General features: G+C 45.1%; 2 protein-coding genes across 6 annotated transcripts in view; one reads left to right on the top strand and one right to left on the bottom strand.

Moving 5' to 3' along the window:
• UHRF1 (ubiquitin like with PHD and ring finger domains 1) overlaps window positions 1–13,248 on the bottom strand; it is a 33,745-nt gene extending 20,497 nt beyond the window's left edge. Inside the window, exons 1-2 of one of the 4 annotated variants that reach the window (XM_081895495.1) lie at window positions 13,069–13,248; window positions 4,892–5,055 (exon numbers count right to left, since the gene is read on the bottom strand). In XM_081895495.1, the coding sequence (XP_081751621.1) occupies window positions 4,892–5,044 (153 nt within the window). In that variant the 5' untranslated portion in view covers window positions 5,045–5,055; window positions 13,069–13,248. Of the gene's footprint in view, window positions 1–4,891; window positions 5,056–7,087; window positions 7,187–7,312; window positions 7,337–13,068 lie in introns of those variants that run through there. The other 3 variants (XM_081895496.1, XM_081895493.1, XM_081895494.1) reach the window with 3 other exon arrangements.
• LOC309360765 (perilipin-3-like) overlaps window positions 1–14,870 on the top strand; it is a 186,155-nt gene that overhangs the window by 134,363 nt on the left and 36,922 nt on the right. The gene's annotated exons all lie outside the window — the stretch shown is intronic.

Below are 14,870 nucleotides of genomic sequence, written 5' to 3'. Positions count from 1 at the left end.
GTCATCATTTAGTGAATACGCATAGCACAATAAACAGTACTACAGTAAACCAAAGTGAAGAGGAATGACTGGAATAGTGGCATGGCATCCTTAGGAAAAGGTTTTCTAACTTGAAAAGCATACTCTGAGGACTCCCAAGCAGAGGGGAGGGGGAGGCTGAGGGAACACTCCACAATGAAGGGTGTTTGAAAAAGTATAAGGCTGCCAGCTCTGCAGGCAAGGGGTGACATATCTGGGCTCCTGAGCCCCACAGGGGTGCCACAGAAAGAGTATCAGGGGAGCCATGGACTTTAAAAAGGTTGAAAACCTCTGGGATAGGACATTGCCATGTTTCTCTTACTGCTCCTGCTCCTGGGTCTCTTAACAGCAGCCTGCAACCAAAGTTTCAGTTGCGAGGAAACTTAACTATCTCCAGCAACATTCTAGGAGATAAAGTAAAAGTTTTAGCTATGAATGCTTAGCTTTTTTTTTTTTTTAGTTGTGATTTTATTAATGTGGCCGATATTGTTTTATAGATTAAAAATGTCTTCTTGATTTATTAATCGTATAGTGACTTTTGCTGTAATTGTGATTTTTAGCTTATTTTTGTTGCAATTTTGTTAATAGTGTTTTACAGATTGTAATTGTTTTATTGATGTTTGTTAATTATTTTGTATTATTTATGCTGGATTTGTGATGTTCTATTGCGTTTTGTTACGTTATTGTTATTTATTGTTTGCAAGCCACTTTGAGATTCATTCGAATTAAAAGTGGCATAGAAGTATAAGCAATCTATATTTAATTAAGTTTCCCAAGCACACACACACCCCTCTGCAACTATAGCAATGTCCCCGCTCACAGGCTTGCAATGTAATCAATGTGGCACAAAAGGAATAGGGAAGAGGAAAACAATCCTTGGAGCACCTACAGCTTCACTGGCCAATGACGGGGCCAATTTGATCTCTCTATTGCCATTATGTTCTTCCTGGGAGACACAGTGTCCAACCACCCAGGGGCTCCAAGTCACCGGGCTGGCGCCAAGATGCCACTGTGCCTCCCTTCAGCTATGAAATCTCATGTAACTGGCAGCTGGAACATAGTGCCCTTTCATGCAGGGAGCTCCTCCTCCTCTGGCCAATAGATGGGGCAGGCTTGACTTCCACTTGCTATAGATTAAGCCACAGCAAGTAAACATGAATTTAAAGTTTAACAAACCCTAGAACTCTTGCATTAGTGCACATAAGGGAGCACTGACAAAAAAATATGTCACATCGGAACCACACCATAGTCTCACTCCATTTTCTCTTCTGTCCCCATCCCTTTTTATACTGGATTTATGACAGCATGCAGGGTTGTTTAAGATCTGCACAGTGCTTACAAAAGCTTTCGTAAAGTTCATGGCTAGCTCCTAACTAGCATCAAATAAGGACAGACCACTTCCTCCAAACAAAGATATAGCTCAAGTTTTAACACAGCAGCAATCCACCTAACTAGCATTTCTGGAAGCCTAAAGGAAATAATTTTCAGCTTCACCACCTTCAGCAAACCCTCTCTATACTGAAGTGCTTGCCAAGGAACCCCAGTCTATATACCCCTGGATTCCTCTCTTGCTGCAATACTGAGTCAGCTTCCTATGTTCCTAGCCTGGGATGTATTCTAGGGCAGGAATAGTGAACATGTGGCCCTGCAGATGTTGTGGGACTTCCAGCTCCCATCAGTCCTAGCCAGCACAGCCAGTGGTCGGGGATTATTTGAGCTGCAGCCCTCTAGATGCTGCCAGACTACATATTCCCCATCCCTCTTATGGGGTGTATACCGTATTTTTCGTCCCATAGGACGCTCCGTCCCATAGGACGCACCTAGTTTCAGGGACCTCCCGCAGGGCTCCCCAGGCTGCGGATGTCTGCCGGGCACGCGGGGCGCTCTGCTTCAGGGTGCTCTGTACGCCGGGCGGCAGACTGCTATCCGCAGAACTCCCGCAGGGCTCCCCAGGCTTGCGGATAGCTTCCTGAAGCCTTGAGAGCGAGAGGGGCCCCATAGGACGCACACAGATTTCCCCTTCATTTTTGGAGGGGGAAAAGTGCGTCCTATAGGGCGAAAAATAAGGTAGTTCATTCTCCCATCACTATCTACATGAAACAAGAATGCATCCTTGAATGAAATGCTCCCCTATGCTGTGCATTTCAGACTAGCTGTCTTTTGGGGAAGCTTATCCACAATTAGTGGCCTGTGCACTGAGGAGCCAGGGATCCCTGGAACAAATCACCGGTTTAAGGGAAATTATTCACCCCTTCAAATGCTATGGGAATGTTATGATGTATTAAAGTGGGTATGTAAAATACCAAATCAAACAGACAAAACAACAGCCCACATTTTCAACAGTTTTGAACAATCTCAAGCTCAGACCTTGACAGTTCTTCAAGGTCTTGCAAACACATACACACTCAGAGCTATAATCTAATCACCAAATGGCACCTTAAACCTAAGCTATGGTCGCCACAATAGAATGTGATGACGCTGATTCCCCTCCAATGGGATTTTTATTATTTATTCTATTTCTATACCGCTTTAGTTTAAAGAACAAAACTCAAAGCACCTTACAACAAATTAAGACATCAAATAAAACAATCCAAAATAAAACTAATACAAGCTTCAAGAAAAATATTTCAGATCTTTCTCTAAGTAACATTTTTCTTTCCCCAGTCGCCAACCTGGCATCCAGAGATCTACACATGGTCGCAATGGACTTGCACCAGTTGCAGAACATGCCTGACTAATTTCGAAAGACAGTAACATTAAGAAAGCACTCGCTCACCTGGACAAGGACCCTATTTTCCTTCTCATTCTGAACGCACCCCTGAATTATTTTTTCATTTCAATACTGCAAAGTCACAAAAAAATACTGATATGGTGCACAATATCTCAAATTACAACTAAAACCATCAAAAAATGAAATTAAAGCAAAATACATTAAAGAATCACAAGTACAGAATGGGTCATATAACAAGAAAGAGTAAATGTTCTCCTATAGTGGCATGCTGAAATAACCAAGTCTTCAGTTGGTGTCCAAAACTCATTACAGACAGTGCCAGCTTGATGTCATTAGGTAAAGAGTTTCGTAACTGCAGTGTGCCATCACACTAAGCGCACAATTTCATGCAGAGGACAGTTTGACATGCTAGAAATGTCTCAGTGACAGATCACCAAGTTCAGGAAGATATACAGTACAGTATAAGGAATAAGGTGATCTTTTAAAGTACACTGGCTCCGGGTTATTTAGCTTTATATGAAAAAAGTAAAACCTTGAATATAGGTTGCCACTGTACTGGCACACAAAGCAGCTCTCAACAGAGGTGTTATGTTGTCATTAGCCAACATAACTGGGCTGCAGAATTCTCACCAGATGAAGTTTCTACGGTACACCAACCTCAAGAATAAGCCCCACATAGACCACATGCAATACTGTAGTCTATCCACATTACAGTGCTTGAGCCACTGTAACCAACCTATCCCAGACAGATGTGAAGCTGGTAAAAGGTATACCTAGCCACTAAGGTATCCTAAGCCTCAAGTGACACATCTACATCCCAAGTACCCACAAAATGTGTGTGTACTTCTCCAGAGTTTGTGCAAGCCCACCCAGAACAGGCAACTAGTGAATCTCCCAAACATGGGAACCATGCATCCACAGTGCTTCTGTTTTGCCAAGATTTAAACTCAAGTATTACCCCTCATCTTTTCACAAGCTTTTCAAATTCACAGAACGCACCATCAAGCAGAATGGAAGAGCAGCTAAATGCAAATATATTTACTTAACAAAAGACAATTACTTTATATATCACTCTGAATCCCATTTACAAGGACTGAAGCAACAACAATCTTTCCAAAATGCCAACTTAACATCAAAACACTGATTTCAGCAGAACACTAGAGGAAACAAGTACATTGAGATACCTCAGGACTAAGAGGGAGAGATCACTGAAAGAGCATGTGTCAGTAGAAAGTCGCTAGATGGCAGTGCAAGTCAGGGTTGTTGTTGTTTTCCTTTTTAACAAACTTAGCTCAAAAGTTCTCAATCGATTCATGCAACTCTCTCCAAAGAGGCTACTAGCCAGGACTCATTCTCAGTCTAAGCACATTTGTAAAGTTAACAATCTAGCTACGAATTTCAATCCTTGGTTGCCCATTAACATCAATGACCAAGCAGCTGCTACCAACCGCAGGATGAAAACCTGCATTAGTTCTACCCTGCAGGCACAACAGCTCCAGCAGCACTCAATGCATGCATGCTATGTTAAGATGCATATCTGCCAGCTCCTTACATAACCCCACCAGTAGGTGTGCTTGCTTCACAAAGCACTGTGCTTCATCAGAACCCTAGCATTCATTGCAACAATACTTTATTAGTGGAAAACTCAAGCTTAAAAGCCCTTATATTAAAAGTGGTGGCGCAAACCCATAGCTTCCTTTTTAAAGCCAATCTTTGCTTCTTTCAACCGAGACTTGAAAAATGCATATCCTTCTTCTGCACCACACATAAAGATTTGGGCCCAATCAGCACTATACCTTTAAAGCAGTATCGTCCCACTTTAAAGAGTCATGGTATTTTCCGAAGAACCCTTGGGAAATGTAGTTTGTTACAGGCACTGAGAGCTGCTCAGAGACTCCCTATTCCCCTCACAGAGCTGCAGTGCTCAGAGTTCATTGTTAAATGACTGAGAATTGGGAATAGGGGTGTCCTAACAACTCAGCATTCTTAACTAGCTGAAGTTTCCAAGATTCTTTGGGGGAACCACAGCTGTTTAAAGTGGGATGGTACTGCTTTAAATGTACAGAGTAGTTGGGGCCTGGATGGCAGTGAGGACGCACAAGATGGCAATTACGAGAGGGAAGAACAATGGGAGACGGGTACCTGTTTGCCCCTGTAGAAGAGCCTTTGCTTATCAGGTGCCACCCTGAACACTTCATGTATCCTCTGCCGGAGCTCTTCCACCTTGGTGAGCTTGGAAAGGGAGTCCACTCGGTGCGTCTCTTTCCCATCCATGCTGCGCACTTGAATCCACATTGTGGCTGTACCTTTGCCAAGGGACAAGCAAAGGACAAGATTACAAACACAAGAAGGGGAAATGGGGCAAAGCAGGAATAAGAAATGCTACTCCCTCCCTTCAGTCACACCACAAATTATTAGCAGCATTTTTCTTCCCTCTACACTGCATGCATACGGTTATTATTTCATAATATATACACGCCCAAACGAATTTATTTGCCCATCAACTTTTTTAAAAACTGTGATAACTCTCTAAATGTTGTACTAATACAAGGTTATAAAGTGGGAGGGAGAAAAACTGGGGGGAAAGAGAAAATATTTTTTAAATGGAAAAAGTTACACAGGACAATTCTACTACCAGAAATTCAGCAGGCATAACTTTTCCTACTTTCACTGTAATTAAAGAAGACGACCCACACTGGCCCCCCTCTAAATATCATACTGATAAGAACTAAAGATGAAACTGGCCAAAGGCCCTCTAGTTCTTACAAAGGCCAACAAGGTACCCACATGAGTACTGCTGTGTTTAGGTCCCGCCATTGGGGTACCCCAGTTGGCCACTGTGAGAACAGTATGCCGGACTGGCCTGAGCCAGCCGGTTTCCTCTCACGTTCTCAAGCCCACAACCAGGAGCTGAATTATACCGAATCGGACCATGAAGAACCTAGTTACTGGTCAGGCCAAAAGAACCCATCTGGCCCAGCATCCCAGGGTGAAATTTGCCTGGCACGTGTTTTACACCTTCCTGCCCCCTTGATATTGTGCTCCTCAGAAACATCCCCCCTTCGCTTTCCCAGACCCCAGCAACCCTTCCAGTCTCTCCCCATGCGCCCCCCATGCACACACGTACATATATACTAGGTGCATCCCCTCATATGCAAACCCAATTACTACCAGCGCCCCCGAAAATACGATTCCTTCCAAGCCACAACCACCCCTGCTAAAGAACGGGGTTTTTTTATTTAACGCTTTTTATTGATTGCTTTTTAACTCAAGGCTCCCAAAGCAGTGAACGGCACTATCTATACACAGTGGTACCTCGGGTTAAGAACTTAATTCGTTCCGGAGGTCTGTTCTTAACCTGAAACTGTTCTTAACCTGAAGCACCACTTTAGCTAATGGGGCCTCCTGCTGCCGCTGGAGCACGATTTCTGTTCTCATCCTGAAGCCAAGTTCTTAACCCGAAGCACTATTTCTGGGTTGGCGGAGTCTGTAACCTGAAGCGAATGTAACCTGAAGCGTAGGTAACCCGAGGTACCACCGTGTATATGTGTGTGTGTGTATATACATACATATATATATATATATATATATATATATATATATATATATATATGCAGGTTTTGGTGTCCTCGGGTGTCTTCCCGTGTAAAAGTTGGGGTGTCTAGGCGACGTTTCGACGAGGTCTCACTCGTCATCTTCAGGCTGAAGATGACGAGTGAGACCTCGTCGAAACGTCGCCTAGACACCCCAACTTTTACACGGGAAGACACCCGAGGACACCAAAACCTGCATTCCTGTACCCGTGAAAATCTACGAAAGCATATATATATATATATATACACACACACACACACAAAAGTAACAAAATAAAATACATAAAAAGTATTATTATTAACTATTAATTCTCCTACCCCTTTTCCACCCCTAGTGCAGCAGAGACGCCCCAGTGCGAAAGTACCGCTTTCCCCCCCACACCCTCCTATAGATTCTGGCCCATGAGCCCCCTCAGAAGTAGGCCATCCACTTTGAGCCCCACAACCACCCCCAACCCCCCCTGCTTACCCCACCTTTGCCCCCCTCCACTGCCGTTTGCCAGGAATACGCAACACCTGGTTGCCCCCAGTCCCCCCCACAGCCCCCCACCACCACCAAAACAAACCACTCGCCTGCTGCTACCCCCTTTGTCTCACTATTTTATGCACCCCCCCCCACAAAAAGTGCACCCCCCCCTCCACTTTGCACGCCCCCCAACCCAAAAAGCGACTCCCCCCCTCTCCACAATTAACGAGCCCTATGCCCGCCTTCATTAAAAAGAGCCCCAGCCCCACAATTACGCACCCCAGCGACAAAAATCCCCTCAGAGCTGGTCTTACTCAGCGCGACCTCTCAGCCAAACTTGGGCTTCTTTCGCTCCCGCATTTTTTTTTCCCTCCCGCCCCGCCTCCTGTTTTTTTTTTTTAATCTCTCTCTCCACCTCCACCACCCATTGGCTGAGTCCCCGGATAGCGGCGGACCGCATTGGCCGCCGCTTATGGCACCGCCCCCGTCCCCGCCCACCCCTACCAAAAGCAAGTTCGCCTGCGCCAAGTGCGTGTCTCGCTTCCCTTCTCCCTCGCGGACTTGGAAGGCGCGCGCCACAAAAAATTGAAAAAAACCGCCCCCGGCGCGAGGGTTGGACGGGAATTTGAGAGCACCTCTCGCGATATTATGTAAAAGAGCGGACAGAGGGAGCAGGAAGGAGAGCGCTTTATGCTTCTGAGTTCATTTAAAGGGGCAGGCGGTAAAATAAATATTCATCAACAACAACCACCTTAATTTTAAAAAGCCATTGAGATTATGGAGGGGCTCTCCGTAGCAGCACCACGGAAATTGAAATAATTTCAATTGCCACTCTAAACTCAATTGCATAAATCCCATTTCAGAAATAAATGGCATTTCTTTTGCCTTTATGCTATTTAACTTCGCTTTAATACATCAAAGATGTATCCACACACACAAGAATAACGGAAAATAAACTACCTAGGCTGACTTAGCTCTGTTAATTTCAGTGGGTCTATTGCAAAGAGAATTTACCTGGGTGCAAGTCGCCCAAAATTAAAAACTGGATACTTATTTATCATTATCAATTAATTCATTAAAATGATGCATCTTCTGGACACGCCTAAAGGCAGTTAAGGCTGAAACTCTGTGATGGCTTATTTGGAAGTAAGTAAGTCAGTTAGTTCCCTTAAGTTTAAAATGAGCATGCAGTTTATTAAGTCCAGCAGGTTTCTTTCTTTTTAAAGGTTTTTTTTTATTAACAATTCTCCCTAAATACAGTAAAATTACAACTACAGAAGATGCAAATTGAATTAAGCCCAGAAGGTTTCAACTGACAAATGTAACCATCTCAGGATTGTTGATTACATTAACACTTGTAGTTGGGACAAAGGGAATGAATAGATCTTAGTTCTTATTCAGCTTTTTGCTCCTTTAATGCAGTAAGCCAGAAATCCCCAGAACAAAGACTTAAGGCCACATTCACGCCATGGGTTTAAGGCACTATGAGGCGGCTTTGAACAAAAATGAGTTGTTAGGAGACCCCCTCTTCCTCTCCCAGAGATCTCCTGGAAGAAAGATCAATTGTTAAACCACTCAGGGAATGGCATAACACCCACAAACCCTAGCTTAGTAGGAGAGCACCTTCAGTGCATGCAGAACGTCTCAGGTTTGATCCTTAGTCTCCAGGAAAGTCTGGAGGGGGAGAACAAAGTAAACCACCTTTGAGCTCTTTGAGATAAAAGTGGAATAGGAAGTAGGGAAAGACAGGTTCCTGGGTTTGAGGCATGGACGCCCAGGTACCAAGATGGAGCCTGATGTCTTCACCATCGGGAGGTGCATGCCTTGGGAATCCTTGCATCCCCTGACTGTTTTCACACATCCTGTAGAATTCTGTCCATTATATGTCATCTGCACAATCATAAATGAATTTTAGGAACCAAAAAGTCGTATAGAAAAATACAACTTTTGAGCCGTCTGATCCCCAAATGGCAACTAGACATTCCGTTTTGGCGACTGCAAGCCTGGTTTAAGGAGCCATTTGGCGCCAAGCTTATACGTATATGAGAGTTTCTAACACTGGTTTTAGTGTGTTGTCAATCACTTTGAGGTTTTTTTTCTTTAAAATATTAAGTGTTATAGAAATTAAATGAATAATAATAATAATTATAATAACCACCCTACCAGGGGAATAGCAGCTAGATATTCCGTTGCAGCAATCATAGGTAAAGGGATCCCTGACCATTAGGTCCAGTCGTGACCGACTCTGGGGTTGTGGCGCTGATCTCGCTTTATTGGCCGATCATAACCCAGGTTTAAAGTGCAATTTGGCAATTAGCATATATATCCGAGTTTCTCACACTATCTAACCACTATGCCACGCTGTTGGCACTGCAACTCCCATCATCCACAGCCAGATTGGCCAATAGTTGAGGATGATGGGAGTTGTAGTCCAACATCATCTGGCAACCCAAGGTTGAAGAGCACTGGATTAAAAGATCCAAGGGAAAGATAAACCAATAATGTCCTCATTAATTTGGGTTTACGTAACCTAAACAAAGGGATGGGGGTGGCACTGTGGTCTAAACCACTGAGCCTCTTGGGCTTGCCGATCAGAAGGTCGGCAGTTCGAATCCCCGTGATGGGGTGAGCTCCTGCCAACCTAGCAGTTCGAAAGCACACCAAAGTGCAAGTAGATAAATAGGTACCACTTGGGCGGGAAAGTAAACTGTGTGTGCGTGCGCTGCTCTGGTTTCGCCCGAAGCGGCTTAGCCATGCTGGCCACATGACCCGGAAAAACTGTCTGCGGACAAATGTTGACTGCCTTGGCCAGTAAAGTGAGATGAGCGCTGCAACCCGAGAGTCGTTCACAACTGGACTTAACTGTCAGGGGTCCCTTTACCTTTACCCGTAACAAAATACCCCCCCAAGATATTACTGCAAAGGTCAAAAGCTGGAGCTGTGGAGGAGAACACCCTCTCCACTTCTGGAACAACAAGATCAGCCTCTGCCAACCTCCTGGTTGGACTACAACTCCCATGAGCCCCCAGCCAGCATGGCGGCGAAGACTGAAGCAGATTTGCAAGCTTGCCGCCTTCATGTTCTAGAAGCCGGTTAATTGCACTTCCTCCTGTTACAGCCTGCAGTAGGAAAACCACAAAGCATCAGTTTGTCTGCAAGCCCCACCAAGGTGCAGCTGTCTATAAATAGGGACAGGCCCGATTGCTCCATGACCAAAACAAAACAAAAAGCTTTAGAAATCCCTGTCTCACTTTCCTGCAAGAAACAACAACACTCATTGCTCACACCGTTTCAACGGCAACCTGAGCTGAAAAAGGTTTGCTCCTCTTGCCATTCCCTCCAAGGGGCTCCCATTTTATCTTCACAACAGCCCTGCAGAGTGGGCCAGGTGTGGGGACTGCAGTCCCCAGAAGCTGGGGTTGAGGGTGGGAGTTTGCAGCTTAGCAATGCCTGGAGGACCACAAGCAAAACGATTCTAAAATGTTCACCAACTGCAGCTGTGTCCTGAGAAACCCACGAGCAACCCATGAGTGCAAACAGCCCTTTCCTGCTGTTTCCCCTCCCATCCATTGCCTGGGGTTGGACTAGATTATCCTTAGTGTCCCTGCCAGCTCAAAAATTCTTTGAATACTCATATTCCTTCCAAAAGCCACCCTCAGCCTGGGGGTATTCAATGGGTTGGATTCAATTATGCCCTGCTCAGAACAGACCCACCAAAAGAAAATAAGTTAACTCCAATGGGTAAGAGCTAGGGGTGAACCGATGGAGGGAAAAACTGAATAATATTATAATTTTAGAATACTTAACTGTGAAGATACATAGATGAGGTCAGTGAGAAAGAGGAAGATTGGTTTGAGAAGATATTGAATTATTTGTGTAGGTTTGAACAATTTGGGGCAATTAACATGTTAAAAGTTAAATAAACCTTGTGGAAGGAGGAGTGTTAAGGTATATAGAAGTGTACATATGGTTGATTTGAATATGTTATTATGGAATATTATTGAATATGTACATTATTGAATATGTATACCCAATGTATCAGCTGCCTGGGGTTTCACTGTTTGTGTTTTGGTGGTTGCTAAAAAATTTTATATATATATATATATATATATATATATATATATATATATATACACACACACACACACACATACATGCACATATATATATATATATATATATATATATATATATATATATATATACACATACACACACACACACACACACACACACACACACACTCCAATGGGTTCTAGTCAGAGTAGGACTGACTCCCACCCCTTAGTTCAGACACAGTCAAACTCCGGCCCTCCAGATGGTCCGGACTACAATTCCCATCATCCCTAGCTAACAGGACCAGATGGAAAAGGACTATGACTTGGGGCCAGAATAAACCAATAGGTGTATGCACACGTTTTCTTAGGAATAAGTCCCATTGAACTCAATGAAATGTACTTCTGAAAAACTTGAAAAATTTCAAGGGGGAACTGTTGTGCAAAAGGCTGGCAACAATCACACTGTTTCTGCTAAAACAGGCTCCCTCAGCCCTCCAGATGTTTTGAAGCTGCAATTCCCATCATCCCTGACCACTGGTCCTGCTAGCTAGGGATCATGGGAGTTGTATAGGCCCAAAACATCTGGAGGGCTGAGGTTGAGGAAGCCTTTGCTAAATCTGAGGTGGAGCAAAGGAAACCTTGACCCTGTCGATTTCAGTGGGATTTCTAGCAAGCTTTCTTCCAAGGACTCAGGAGGGGATATCCAACTTTAGCCACTCAAGAGTGGATCCGTTCCTGGGCATGGCCAGGATTTATTTGGGAGCAGGGGCAGGCTTTATGTCCGGAAGGGCAAAACCGAGTTATCTGCCACACAACTGGTCAGTGAGTTCTTTTTATATCTTTACTTGATTTAAGGGGGGGCAGCTTACCGCTACCCATGGATCCATTGAAATCAATGGGTCTACTCTCAGTGTGGCTAACATTGGCCATTACCCCACATTAATAATAATAATAATAATTTATTATTTGTACCCCGCCCATCTGGCTGGGTTTCCCCAGCCACTCTGGGCGGCTTCCATAGAAACCAGGAAACACTAAAATATCATACATTAAAAACTTCCCTGAACAGGGCTGCCTTAAGATGTCTTCTGAATGTCAAGTAGTTGTTTATCGTTTTTGACATCTGATGGGAGGGCGTTCCACAGGGCGGGCGCCACTACCGAAAAGGCCCTCTGCCTGGTTCCCTGTAGCTTTGCTTCTCACAATGAGGGAACCGCCAGAAGGCCCTCGGCGCTGGACCTCAGCGTCTGGGCAGAACGATGGGGGTGGAGACGCTCCTTCAGGTAATACTACAGATGCTATGCTACTTGGGAGCAAATCCCAGTACAGTGGTACCTCGGGTTAAGTACTTAATTCGTCCCAGAGGTCCGTACTTAACCTGAAACTGTTCTTAACCTGAAGCACCACTTTAGCTAATGGGGCCTCCTGCCGCTGCCGCGCCGCCGGAGCACGATTTCTGTTCTCAACCTGAAGCAAAGTTCTTAACCTGAAGCATTATTTCTGGGTTAGTGGAGTATGTAACCTGAAGCGTATGTAACCCGAGGTAGCACTGTAAACCTAATTGGGACCTCCTTTCCCACTGAAAGGCATGGCCAAACTTGGCCCTCCAGCTGTTTGAGGACTACAGTTCCCATCATCCCTGACCACTGGTCCTGTTACCTAGGGATGATGGGAGTTGTAGTCCCCAAACAGCTGGAGGGCCAAGTTTGGCCATGCCTGCATGCAGAGGCTTTCACTCTGCACGACGCCACAGGGATGACGTGGAAGTTCGTGCACAGGTCTATAAGTGGGTTTTTTTTCCTTCCCATTCATTGCAATGAATGCTCCTACTCCAGGGGATGTTTCATGAATGTGTGTGGCCGTTTTTAAAAATTGTGTGGTCAGCCACCCACCGCTGCAGCCCTTGCCCTACAACGATCTGGGAGTTAAGTCCATCTGGCTTAACTGAGTAGACTGGAAGGGCAGAATATAGACTCTGCTTAAACAACGAACAGTATATTAGCAGTATATTAAGGTTAACAGAAAATTGCAACTTATTTTCCCGCTGTATTCCCGCTATTGCAGCACCACCACCTCTCGGGCAGCCGACCCACCCCGCAAATCTCTTCTGCAATGCTAGGCAGATCGCCTTGAGATCCACCACACGCTCCACTTCTGAAATACAATTGCTTTGCGGATTTCTGTCTTAAAAAGGACACTCACCTGGTTTACTTGTCTTTTTAAAAAAAATAAAAATAAAACTTCTCTCTCTTTCTCTCGGCTCTGCTTCTTTGCAAATCCGAAGACGGGGAAAGCGCGCCTTTTTTTCCTTCCTCCGATGGAAAAAAATAATAAAAAAATTAAAACTGTATCACTCAATCCCAAATGCTGCCGTTTGATCCAGATGTACAGATCTCGCGTGGCAATATTCTACATATTATATTATATATATATATATATATTATATATGTGTCTATTCAAAAAGCTGGAAGCGAAAGGTCACCCGCAAGTGGCGCAGCCCGCGCAAAATGCTCCTTTTTTACGCCTCCAGTCTTTAGAGTTTGGCGGGGAAAGTTGCTGTGGGCCGTTCGGAGCCTCCTGATTGGTCGGCGGTGGCGGGAACTGGGAGGAAGTGGGCGTGGCTTCATCCCGGCTCACTTGCCATTCCGGCCCGCCGCTCGGAGGGTTGAGTGCGCATGCGCGACGAGTGATAGCTCAGACCTCGACTGATCGAGAGACTTTGTTGCTGTTTAGTCCTTTAGTCGTGTCCGCCTCTTCGTGACCCCCTGGACCAGAGCATGCCAGGCACTCCTGTCTTCCACTGCCTCCCGCAGTTTGGTCAGACTCATGTTTGTAGCTTCCAGAACACTGTCCCACCATCTCGTCCTCTGTCGTCCCCTTCTCCTTGTGCCCTCCATCTTTCCCAACATCAGGGTCTTTTCCAGGGAGTCTTCTCTTCTCATGAGGTGGCCAAAGTCTTGGAGCCTCAGCTTCAGGAACTGTCCTTCCAGTGAGCACTCAGGGCTGATTTCCTTCAGAATGGAGAGGTTTGATCTTCTTGCAGTCCATGGGACTCTGTAGAGTCTCCTCCAGCACCAGAATTCAAAAGCATCCATTCTTTGGCGATCAGCCTTCTTTATGGTCCAGCTCTCACTTCCATACATCACTACTGGGAAAACCAGAGCTTGAACTATACGAACCTTTGTTGACAAGGTGATGTCTCTGCTTTTTAAGATGCTGTCCAGGTTTGCCATCGCCTTTCTCCCAAGAAGCAGGCGTCTTTTAATTTCGTGGCTGCTGTCACCATCTGCAGTGGTCATGGAGCCCAAGAAAGTAAAATCTCTCACTGCCTCCATTTCTTCCCCTTCTATTTGCCAGGAGGTGATGGGACCAGTGGCCATGATCTTCGTTTTTTTGATGTTGAGCTTCAAGAGATTACTGTACTTGAAACACTCAGCTTGACCCGATCATCCCAGCTCTGGAAACTATTTTGCTTTTGCCTCTTGAGGTTGCAAACCCTCTACTCATTTACCTGGGCGTAAGCGGTGTTCAGTTCAATGGCAGTTACTTTTGAGTAGGGATGTGCAAAAGTTAATTTAGTTTGCATTTAGTTTGCAACAATGAATATATCAAATTTGTGTTTTCTGGGACTGAAAACACCACCCATTTAAAGCAGAAGTCTTCTCCCAAATAATATTTGGAATCGTATTATTAAGTGTGCTGGGAATTGGACTCCTGACCATTAGGTCCAGTCGTGGCCGACTCTGGGGTTGTGGCGCTCATCTCGCTTTACTGGCCGAGGGATCCAGTGTACAGCTTCCAGGTCATGTGGCCAGCATGACTAAGCCGCTGCCACAGCAAACCACAGCAGCACACAGAAACGCCATTTACCTTCCTGCCAGAGCGGTACCTATTTACTGTATCTACTTGCACTTTGAGGTGCTTTTGAACTGCTAGGTTGGCAGGAGCAGGGACCGAGCAACGGGCACTCACCCCGTCACGGGGAATCGAACTGCCAACCCGGC

The sequence above is a fragment of the Podarcis melisellensis genome (genome assembly GCF_964234715.1).
Source record: "Podarcis melisellensis genome assembly, chromosome: 18".
Classification (NCBI taxonomy): Eukaryota; Metazoa; Chordata; class Lepidosauria; order Squamata; family Lacertidae; genus Podarcis; species Podarcis melisellensis.
The sequence above is the reverse complement of the archived record's forward strand: the minus strand, read 5'-3'. Positions and strand labels throughout refer to the sequence as shown.